This window comes from Antechinus flavipes, chromosome 1, assembly GCF_016432865.1.
Source record: "Antechinus flavipes isolate AdamAnt ecotype Samford, QLD, Australia chromosome 1, AdamAnt_v2, whole genome shotgun sequence".
Lineage (NCBI taxonomy): Eukaryota > Metazoa > Chordata > Mammalia > Dasyuromorphia > Dasyuridae > Antechinus > Antechinus flavipes.
Window position 1 is genome coordinate 74,048,126 of NC_067398.1, and position 12,505 is coordinate 74,060,630.

A 12,505-nucleotide genomic window follows, 5' to 3' on the forward strand; every position below is an offset into this window, starting at 1 on the left:
GCTAATCCATTATGTTATTTCATTGCTTCTCATGATGGTTATTTTGATTCCATTAGTGCCTTCTACTTAGTCCAATTTGCTAATCTATTATCTATGTTCTAAAGCTAAATTCTACTCCAGGATATTGAAGTATAACATTAAATATGGTCAAATGGAGATTTCTAGAAGAAAGTTGAGATTAAAATCTGTTCTACCCAGATACCTCTTCACATTTTCTGATTCACTGTGCAGCAAGGACAGGAAGACACTGATAAGAAATTTAATTGACTAAAGTTCTGAGTAGCTACTATTATAAGAGATAACACCTTTTACTATTACAAATTCTGATTTTTTATCATTATTTATTTGCTTTGAAATATGGTCTTATCTACATATCTTCTATACTTAATACTTTTCTTTTCTTACAATTTCTTGAATTTTCCTGTAGCAAAAGAATTGAGATACTGGGATCAAACTGAGAGAAAGGAAAAAAGAATATCTGTAAGCTATCATCAAATACTGAGTTTACCAAATGTTTTTTTCATTATTTAAAAAAAATTTTTTTTGATTTTTTTTTAATATTACAAACATTTTCAAACTGGCCCTCCTCCCCAGTGAGAGGTCTCATCTAACAAAGTAAAACAATTTAGCAAAACTAGTACAATAACTTCATCTAAAAATGAATGCAACAACTATATCTGTAGCACCCTCTCACCTCTCAATTTTAAGTGTTTTTTAAATGAATAGAAATCTCTTTTTTTTTCTCTTGCATTCCTGCCCTATTGAAAATAAAAGATGAACAAATTCCTAGTATCAAATGTGCACAATCAAGCAAAATAAATTCCCAAAATTATTGTAAAAAAATTATGTCTCATTTCACATACTGAATTTATCACTTCTCAACCAAGAGGTGAATAATATGTCTCATCATTAGTCCTCTGGAAACATGAATGGTCATTTTATTAATCATTCTGTCTGGTTTTAGTTTTTTTTGCTCTCCATATTCTTATTGTTGTGTAAATCTTTCCAGTTCTGCTCATTTCATTCTTTATTAATTTATAAAAGTCTTCAAAATTGTTTTTTAGTAATATTGATGTTAATATAATTTTTAATATTGATGTCAATATAACTCTTTAGTACAAATTCTGCAACTATTTATTTTATATAGCATCAGTTTACATAGTTTTCCCATGTCTCATTGAAATCATCTATTTGCTCATTTCTTATAACATGATAGTGTTCATCACATTCGTATACCACCATTTATTGTCCCATTCCTCAGTTGATAGCTATTTCTTTCATTTTTGTTTTGTTTTTGTCTTTTTTGACACTACAAATAAAGCTGCTATAAATATATTTATATATGTAGTACACTTTCATTTTATGATCTCTCTTGGATATCTCTTTTGGTTTGACCAAATCTTATGATATAGCCCTAGCAACAGTTTGTCTCCATTTGTACCCTTTAGCCAATAGCACCTTTTAAATCTGGGCATGTCTCCCTTCAGATTGGTCTGACAGTACATCATTTGGACCTTCCTTGGCAAACATAAAACCACACAGATTGGTGGATATTTTAATAAAAAACTGTGCTAAGTGTTCTCAGCTCTTCCCAATTACTTCAATTTGGTGAGAGGGAAGGGCAGGCAGGATTAAGCAGTTTATGAGGAAAGTAGGCTGGCTTTCTAATGTGCCTCATTATGCCTCTTAAATATTTAAAGAATGCTCGTAGCTCTATGAAGTCCAGCTGCCTCTAGCAATCTTAGCTAGAAAAACAAGATATTTCACACGGGTTTTATGTGTTTTTGGCTTCCCCATTGGAGAAAAAGTTACCCCAGAACTTTGTTTGGGAACTCAGGATACAAAAATCATCCCCTAGGGAGAGCATAGCTCTAGCTGGTTTCTGTTTATATGGTAAAGAGAAGCAAGGAACCCATCCTAATACTGGTTAAGGAGCAGCTGCCTTGGGGACTAGAAGCAATCACCTTACTCAATCACACTTTTCAGAAACTTCCTGCCTTTCAGAAATGGGATCTTATCAAAAAGAGGGAACAGCTGGATCACATAGAAATATTGGTTATTCACAGTGTTAATGTTCCTTAACCCCTAAGGTCCCTTACAAAAGAAACTTTATGATTCTGTAATTTTGAAACTTTATTGGTGAAGATTAAAATTGTGTTACCTCCTTTAATTTCCACATCATACCACTTATTGTTTCCTTCTTGGTATTATTTCATTTTGAGTATTTGTATCACCAACACAGTAGTGTCCTGCTAATAGGTGCTAAATACATGTTTAGTAATATATGGAGTAATGGGGCTTTTTTTGTTTATTTGTTTGTTTTTAGCTTGCAACTTATTAAGACCATGAATCCTTTATTTGCTTTTTTTTTTAATATGAACTGTTCTCTAGTCATATTTCCCTTGGTCCTAGATATATATTTTTTTCACCTTAGAACCATCATTGTCAACACAAATATAGAATAATTCTTAAATATAAAAGAGAGGCAGCTAGGTGACACAAAGTCAGGAAGACAATTTCAAATCTGGCCTCAGACATTTAATATCTGTATGATCCTCACCTTCAATTTCCTCAAATGTAACCTGGGGGTAATAATAGCACTCAAGACAAAAGGAGATTGTGAGATTCAAATGAGACAATATTTGTAAAACACTTAGCACAATGCTGATCACATGGAAGGTTCTACATAAGTAGCTATTATTCAAAATAGATATCCTATCAACATTTCTAACAGGTAATCATAGAACCTATAGTAAGATGCATATAGCAAAATGAAATTCCAATTTTGGACAGTTTTAAGAGTTGACATTTCTTTTTTCTGGGTGAATCCAAAACAACAACTCTCAAACTTTGAATTATTAGTCTTGGTTCTGCCCTCTGGGATCAAGCAGAACAATTCTAAGCTCTCTTTAAACATGATGGCATTTCGAATATTTGAAGATATCTATCATGTTCCAACTTGTCTTCTCTTCCCCAAGTTAAAAAAAATCACTACTTTTTTCATTCAATCCACATATTGCAGTTTCCAATTCCTTTACAATCTTGGTCATCCTCCTCAGGAATTCCAATGTTCCTTCTAAATTTTTTACAAAAAAGTGGACAAAGTACCCCAGATGTGATTTAAACAAGGACTTATACAGTGGGCTATTATCTCCAGATATTATTCATGAAGCTTAAAATTGTGTTACCTCCTTCGATTTCACATCATTCCAATTATTGTTTCCTTCTTGGTACTGCTTCATTTTTAGTAATTGTATTATCAACATATAATACCATGCCCTACACATAGTTGGTGCCAAATACATGTTCAGTAATTAACTGAGTAACCTTTTTTTAGCTTGTAGTTCATTAAGACTATGTACTGTTTATTAGCTTTTTTTTATATGAACTGTTCTATAGTCACATTTTCCTTGGCCCTAGATATGTGTTTTGTCACTTTAGGAATGTCATTGTCAAAATAAATATAGACTAATTCTCAAACATAATTTTGACTAATTTCATTCTATTTGGCTTTGTCTGAAGTCAGAATCAAACATAAAGTTCATTAATTCAGAATAATATTGAATTATCAAAAAACACATATACATATATTAATACTGTCTTGAGGCAGAAGGGCACCTAAATTTTCATATCACAAAGTTCATATTAGAGACTTTTATATTTGTTACTCTTTCAGAAAAATAATTTTTCCTGATCTTCCTCAATTGATTGCTCTTATGGGAAATAACCACTGGTGACAGAATGTCTTTCTTCTGTCAGACCTAAATCCCTTACACTGCTGGGTAAGTCCAAATTCTTTATGGAGAAAGCAGACTGTGGATTAACCTGATCTATATATATATGACAACATTCAACTAGACAAATATTTTAAAGTCTTTTCCAAACCAATATAAAAGCAAGAAATACAAAAAATGATTTTACATAACAGAATATGCCAACCCCTGTGACTCCATTGTTAATAGCAAAAATATTGAACATCAAGAAAATATCTTTTCTGGTTTATCATATATTCCTCTATTATGATGAAAACTCCTTGAGGATAGAAACTTTCACCTGTGTGTTTACATCTTCAACACTTAGAATAATACTTTTCACATTGTAAGCACTTAATATTTTTTTCCCATTTACTTCATTCATTTATTCATTTATTTCATTTTCCCATCATTCAGGACCCAGTTCACAGTTTACCTCAAGGAAGACTGATATAAGACTATTTCAGCCCACATTGATTTCAACTTTCCCTTAATAATATATTCTTTATAATACTAATACTAATTATTTTATGAAAATAGATGTTTGTCTCATCTAGGTCTATAATTGTTTGCTCTTACTTAATGTAGTATACATACTGAACCAAATTCAGTCCTTAATTTATTTTCTTTCTTAGAATTTTAGCCCATACTTCCAACTACACTTTACTTATTATTTCTGTTGTTCCTAAGGGAAAGGGAAATAAAAGAGCAATAATACTAACTTATCGACTTGTTGATATAACTGTTTCTTTGTCCACAGTGGTGCCTTTATTGAAGCAAATAGCAATAAATGTTCCCGTACAGATAAGTTGTCAAATAGGACATCATACTGGGGACATACACCCATCTCCATCCTAATGGCAGCAAGCTGTGTCTGCATGTCCTTGCCATTAATAATGATGGTGCCAGAATTAGGAGGATACAATCCTGTCAATAGAGATCTGAAAGAGAAAAGAAATACCCTCAATGCCAACAAAGCAACAATTTACAAAGTGATAGCTATATTATAGAAAGCTTCAAAGTCATAGCTACACATTGGTTTATTTCTTTAGCCTTCTAAAATGATGCTTATTCATCTCCCCCACCTTTGCCAGAATCTCAATGGACATGTTTTGATTGAAAATTAACCTTGCCATGATTTTGCCCTTTATTCTTTTTCCATATATACTCTTTTCTAACTTTTTTAGGTTTCATCTAATGTTTCATTATGTCATAGTGTTCATTTTGGATATTTCAAGGCTATTCTGGCAAAGCCTGAGCTCTGACAAATCTTACTAACATCGAAAGGGTTCAAGGAAAAGGCAAGAGTATAGTCTGTATGTCTATCACCTGTGGAAATGCTTTATCTGAATTCAGAGAAGCATTGTCAAAAAAGTTCACTGCTGAATGATGAAATTTTTGACCACCATCAACTGTTAAAAATATGTAATTCACAGAGGAGTTGCAAACTTCATTGATAGAAGGAGTGTCCATGTGGATAAAATCAAGGAAAGATGAAATTAAAGCCTAAAAGAGTCACCTTTATCCTTGATAGCTTTGATCTTGCCTAATTTATTTCAGGTTTTATGCTCTCAGTGATTATCCTTTTTTCTCCATTCACAGAGACACCACCCTGATTCAGGTCTTCCTCATGTCATGCTAGAACCATTACAATAACAATTTGGTTTATTTCTCTGACTTTAGGCCATCTTCTCTTAGCCACCAAAATGATCTTTCTACCCAAGATAAGCTGTTTAAGTCATATTAAAGCACAGGCCTGAAGACATTATTCTCCTACTGAATAAACTCAAAGAGGTTTCTTTATCGCTAACAATTACTATAATAATAATAACCTTTTGGTTTGTCTCCCTACTTCAAGCTTCTCCTCATTTCAGTCCATTCTTCTACTTGTGTAAAATTGATCTAACTAATGTGTGGATCTGACCATATAATGCCCCAACCCCACTCTTCATTTATTAAACTCCAATGATTCCCTATCAACTCCAGGATCACATGTGAAATTTTTTGTTCGGCTTTCAAAGCCTTTTATAACCTAATCCTTCCTCTTTTCCACTGTTTTTACTTCTTTCTTCCCCTATATTCCCCATCTATGTATTCTAAAATCCAGTGTTCTTTGCTGTTCCTCAACTATGACAGTCCTTCCCTAAACTCTGAGCATTTTCATTAATTGAACTCCTATGTTTCTCTCTTTAATTTTCTAACTTCCCTGGTTTCCTTCTAACCCAGCTAAAATATAATATTTATAGGAGGCCTTTCCTGATCCCTTTAATGGTATCTTTAATGCTGGTACCTAGTGATGATTTCTAATTTATTTTATTTACATATTTTTGTTTTAATGTCATCTCCTCCATTAGACTGTGAGCTCCTTGAGAACAGGGACTATCTTTTGCTATTCTTTGTATTCCCAGTACTGAAAACAGTATCTAGTACATGGTTGGTGTCTGATGGATGCTTGGTGATTGACTGAGTGATAAGGAAAGATGACATCCTGGGAGCAGTCCCTGTCCTCTCCTGGACAGAGCATCTGGATACAAATTCTGGCTCTGCTGAATAGCCTTGGGGGTTCAGTTTCCTCATTTGTAAGATGAAGAGTTTCTACTCTGAGGTGCTTTCCACATCAAAATCAATGAACTTTGAAAGGAAGAGAAAATTCAGAATCCTACTCTAATGATTCCTATAATATAGAATTCCACTTTTTTTTTTGTTAATTATAAAATATATTTGTCAAAACAAAGTACAGCCATAGCTTTCCAAATTCATGTTTGTTCTTTTCTAGTCATCTTCTCAAAGTGTTCCAATTTAATAACTACTAACAATTGTTCCGTTTTTCTGTCCTGCCATGAACTTGAAAAATAGCATGAACTTTATGTAATTTCTTTTGACTTCTTTTACAAATGATTTGTCATTTCCTATGGACTGCTGGAGTTTTATGAATTTCTTTCTGTCTTTAGATGTAAAGCAGAAAAAAGTTGGTTAGAGGAGACAGGAAAACCATTAAACTAGTCCAATTTAATAGTGATCAATCTCCCATTTTTTACTGAGACAAACTGAAATATAGGAAGATGTGTTCTAATTTTAACAAAATTATAAAATCCAATATTTTTCCTCATTTTTGATTTACTTCAGAGATATTTTGTAGATATAGTCTGACTTCTAGCCCCTAATGCACCAAGGAGTATTTTAATTCTTGTTATATATTTTTATAGCCAAATCTTGTTTTTATACCCAAATGTTTATGTCATTTGGTCATAGAATAAAACGAGATAAACAGGGCTTCCAAAAAAATCTCAGCTGTATAAATGTCATGCTATTTCCTCTCTGAGCTTCATCTTCTTATTTGGGTTCAAAGAAAATTGAACTTAGTGGGAGGAAAAATATATTACATGAGCCATTGAAGTTTGTAAGAACTAAATAAAACATGGTCAATTTCTTACAAGTTCGATTTGCAGGAAATGAGAATGGATTTGTTTTTTATGGAGAAGAAAAAGATGTTTATTACTTCTCAGAGTTCACAAACCACTCCACCCTTTCTGCAATCCACCCATCTGCCTCAAAAGCCTCAAGAATGGACAATCACTATTTTTGTAAGGGCCTAAAAACTAAATTGGGTACTTAAGAAAGAAAACAGATTAAAATTGGTCATTTAGTAGAGCACTATTGGGTAGACTGGTGATATGTATCTTGACATTTTTTTGCAGTACAAAGCAAAAATTAGATAACAACTTTTTTGATTTATAAATCAACTTTTAAAAGAACCAAATCACCTAATGGTATACCATTTTTAAAGCAGACATACATAATTGTGGTCTTTCCAGCACCATTGGGTCCCAGCAGAGCAGTGATTTGACCTTTATAAAATGTGAGCGTAAGCTCTTTAACTGCAGCCTTTTTGTCACCTTCATACTCCTTGGTAACTGACACCAGTGTCACTCCTGTGTGGACTCTGTCCTCAATTGTTATTTGCCTATTTGGTGGCAGAGATCCTGTGTGGATGAACAAAATAATGTCATGACACAGCAAGGGCTTGGAAAATCACAAAGATATTTATTTAAAATACACTAGTATATTCAAAATATCCACCCTGTTCAGGTCTTGAACTAGTTTGGGGTCATCATTTAAAGAAATGTACAAAAATAGATATTCAGCAGATTATAATAAATAGATGCTAGCTTGCAGCTAGCATGGTAGGGAGGAGAGGGGACTGGATTAGGAGATGGAAGCAAAGGATACAGTTCAAATCCCAACTTTTCTATTTACTATTTGTGTGAATTTGGATACGCTCTTTAACTTCCCTTAGCCTCAATTCTCTTACTCTATAAAATAAGAGGGCTTAACTAGTTAATCTTGTGATTCTTTTAAACTCCAACTCTATAATCCTATAAGACTAAGCTTAAAATGTTTCCTGTGAAGTTTACTAACTACATAGTTCAAGCTAGAATTCCCTATAACAATGAAATCTCAGTTCCAGTTTTTATCCTGTGACTACTCATGATCCTATACAATTAATCATCTTCTTTATCCACATATTTAAAATCTATCTAACTCCTAGACTCCATGGTAAAAACACTGAGTTAGACATCAGAATAATTCTATTCTGGCCTTGATTCTGTCACCAATTAATTGAGTAACAGTAGACAAGTCATTCTTATGATGACTATCCCTATCCCTAGAGCTCAGTTTTCTCAACAATAAAAAGAGATGATCAGACTAAGTCATCTCTAAGATCCTTTCTAAATGACAAAATTCCCTATTTTTTGCAACTCTATCATTGTGATCTTTTTTAGAACCACTGACTTTTTGGTTACACAAATATGAATTATGAGGATAAAGCCCAACATAAGGCTATACTTGACATTATATTTGGGATTTTGATATACCCTTGAGCAAATTCTTTTGGTCCAATGAATTTTAAAATACGACTGCTGCAATTAAAAACTAGAGGAGCCAAGTTCTTCAACCATAGTTGTTGCCACAATGCCACAGAAATTCAGAAAGTCCCCTGAATGGCAGTCCAGAGGAAGGCAAAAGATTCTCTCTACATGTATTCATAAAGAGTCACTCTAGAACTTACTTGTAAATCATTCCTGTCCAAAAAAGCAGGATAAAAGATTAACAAAATCTATCATCTTTTTACAGACCTTTATTCATGAAGTTTTCATTGAAGAATAACAGATTGGAGTTGATATGCTGTTGCCTCTTCATGTTGAAGTCACACAAGTTCTGCCAGTATGACATGGTAAAGGGAAAATACCAGGGTTTCTTTAGTCCAAAATCTCCTAAAATTAGAGATTATAATTAAAACAAATCAAGGTATTGTCTCATATTTAAAAGCAGGTCCTACAGAACCTGAATAATTACTTTTATACCTAGAAAGAAATACAAGCTTAAAATAACATCGATAGTCCCTCTTTCACAAAATATGGCCCATTTACAAAAATTATGAGTGCTATATTCTCAATATAGGCATGCCTCCATTTCCTGTAGCAGCAGCAGCGCTTGGTCCCTAACTCAAATAAAATGTGAATATGATTAACTTATGAAGATGTCACCTTTCATTGAAATGTAACAAAGGACCTTCTTTTTTTTCTATAGATAGAAAATATATAGATTACTAATTCCAGTTTATGTCAGTCTGCCTCTGTGTTCCTTTTTTATAAAATCATGGTGCAATCTCCTTGCTATCAACATCAGCCCAACCTACTGAATTCCTCCATAACCCCTCCCTGAACTGCAATTCATGCTACAGATAAAGCATTTCTGGTTAAGGGAGGATACTAAGAAATGTTATATTTCTTGAGTCCAAAGTTAATAATTTGGCTGCATTTCCTCATAGAAACATAGCTCTAAAACCTAATTAATACAATTAGAATGTGAGCTTTTTAAAAGTAAGGATTATTTCATTCTATGTATCTGAATCCACAGAGTTTAGCAGTGCCTCTGGAATATAGTACTGATTCAATACTTGTTTATTGAGTGAAATGAAATAATATAGTTAATTTAGTTTTATACTTGGAAACTGAAAAGGTAGCTAATAGGGAAAGCATTAAATAGGGTAAGGAAACCTAACTTTTCATCTACTAGCTTGTGCCAGTAAGTACCTGTGTTTCAAATCACCTCTTAGAACATCAGTTTCTTCCTCTCTTAAATGATAATAATACTCGCACTACCTATTCAATGGCATTTGCCAAAACAATAATAATAATTTTAAAAACTAGCATTTGTATAGCACTTTAAAGTTTGTAAAACAATTTAAAACAGTTGCTCATTTTGTCCTTACAATCCTGGGGAGGTAAATATTATTATTATCTACATTGATGTGGAAAGTGAAGCAAGAGAAAATGAAAAGACTTAACCAGAAAAGGTCTAAGGCGAGACTTAACTTACATCCTCCTGTCTCTAGGCTCAGCACTCTAGCTATTCTGCCATCTAACTGCCTCTAATCATATAGAACATTTTCTAAATCTTAACATGTTCCATAAACATAAATTGGCATTCCTATTTCATGGTCTTTTTTGCCCTAACATTCTGTGATCCAAATGCCCACTTTATTTTGTAAATTTTAACATTCTATAAAAATGGATTTCTTTTTTTTTTTAATCTTGGGTCACTTTTAAACTCTTCAAAATTATTGAAAAGCTCTCAAAGAGCTTTTGTTTATGTGGGTGAGTTCTACCATTATTTTCCATATTAGAAATTAAAATCTTAGAATTAGAATTAGAAAAAAAATCTTAGCAATGTTATAAAAATAGTTTTGACCTTTGGACCTGTGAAAAGGTCTTGAAGATTCTAAAGGGTCCCAGGACACACTTTGAAAACTGTTACTCTCTAGAAATGAATTATTATTATCGATGATTTCATTTGTGCTCCTACATTGATTCAGAGTATGATCTACTCCTTTTTCCCTTCTCCCACAAGCATTCTCATCTTTGAGATTCTTGTTCATATAATAGAGGGATTAAGTAGGTTTTTGTATTATGTCCCAGGAATTTAGCTCCAAACATCATCCAGGCAATGATTCACATTGATTAATTGATTCACATGTTCTGCATTCTAAACAATCAGCCTAAAATGAGTTTTTGGAACAGACCCTCTTTCTAAGGTAGGGACACTATAAAGAAAAATTGTGCAGTCAGCCCTGAGATTTTGTCCCTTTACTATATTTTTTCTATTAGAGAAAGTTTAATTTAAGGATTATAATTTTGTCGTGATCTTTAGTTTTAAAACTGAAAATTGTAATAATTTAACATCTCAAACACAAGATGACCCCCCCAACTTTTATTTTGCTCATTTTTGATTTAGTATAATTAACACACACCCAAATTTGTCCCAGGCTTTAAAAAGTTCTAATATATTTATTCTAATATGTCATAATGATCATTAGAAATGAAGAAATGACTATTAAATATCAACTTTAAAAAAGAACTAATTTATTACACACTAGTTCCATATTAATGATCTCTGTGAAATTAATACTCATACAGGTCTGCAAATTTATTTTAATCCATTAAAAAGTTTTCTTACCAATTTTGTGCATATGAAGAAATAAAATATGATCATTCGTAGTTATTTTTATAATCTTATGCAATTCCAAAAGATGAATTCATTTCTTGGAAAATTAAAGGTCTGAATTTCATAATTCTTTAAATTTGTGAAGGCCCATAGTATAAGATTAAAGTACTGGGCAGAGATCTTATTTTTTTTAATTATTAATTACCAGTTTCAAGGAGATGATGAAAAGGTCAAGAAGCCAAGAAATAAAAATCCTTCTCAATTTTGGAAAGTGAAGAAAGAACATCACTATTGTGACAGTTATTAAATTATTTGTAGGTTCATGTTAAAGCAGCCTGTGTTTTAAAGCCATATGATTTCCTTCAGCTTTCATGATCTGTCTCTTGACATACATAATCATTGATGACTTAGTTTGGACACTTTAAACCCCCAGCTTTTTAAACCTTCTGTAATTTCTATATTATGATAATGTCTACAAATCAAAATGACCCAACCATTTGCTGACATACTATTAGTTTGGTTTATGTGGCTATCGCTGCATGGAACATCTTTTGTTTCCATTCTTGGGTCTTTATCTTTTCAAATAGTCTCTCTAGAGGTAAACAATTTTCAGTTATAGCCAACAAATCCAGTGACTTTTTCACTATTGTCAGTCTTTACTATTATACTGACAAGTGATATTGGGTTGTTCCAAAAGTATTTCTGTTACTTATTGGTCATGGTAGTAATAGTAAGAATGTAAGTTATTTGAGGCAGGGATTAATTCATTTTAGTTGACATTTTTCCTTTTACCTCACACAAAATCTTGATAATAACAATATAATATAATGGCCTTTGATTTAAATTATACACATTGTTGTTATTCTATTGATAGTCATTACTATCCATTCTATATACAATTTTATGATTTATATATTACTTTACTCACAAACTTGGGAGGAATACAAAATAAAATATCATGTTTTCAGTTGTATAAATGAGGAACCTATGGCTAGTAAGTACTAGAACAAATAAATAAATAGACAAAAAATAAACCTATTAGCTATTAACACTCCAAAAATGTTATTATTCATAAAGAAAGAACCACATAAAGCCATGATAGACCCAATTCAGCCAATATTCATCCAATTATAATGCTTTGATGATCCTTACCTACATTCAAACTAACTGTGCAGAGATCCATTGGCAATTATAATCCTGGGAAAGTGCTTCCATCCTTTTAAATAAAGAAGCCAAATGAGATG

The 12,505-nt window shown here is 32.4% G+C and overlaps 1 protein-coding gene across 1 annotated transcript in view; it reads right to left on the reverse strand.

Moving 5' to 3' along the window:
• Positions 1-12,505, reverse strand: part of ABCA13 (ATP binding cassette subfamily A member 13) — a 551,934-nt gene that overhangs the window by 313,386 nt on the left and 226,043 nt on the right. The window contains exons 36-38 of the mRNA XM_051984384.1: positions 8,891-9,028; positions 7,549-7,735; positions 4,475-4,693 (exon numbers count right to left, since the gene is read on the reverse strand). Coding sequence (XP_051840344.1) covers positions 4,475-4,693; positions 7,549-7,735; positions 8,891-9,028 — 544 coding nt within the window. The remainder of the gene's footprint in view (positions 1-4,474; positions 4,694-7,548; positions 7,736-8,890; positions 9,029-12,505) is intronic.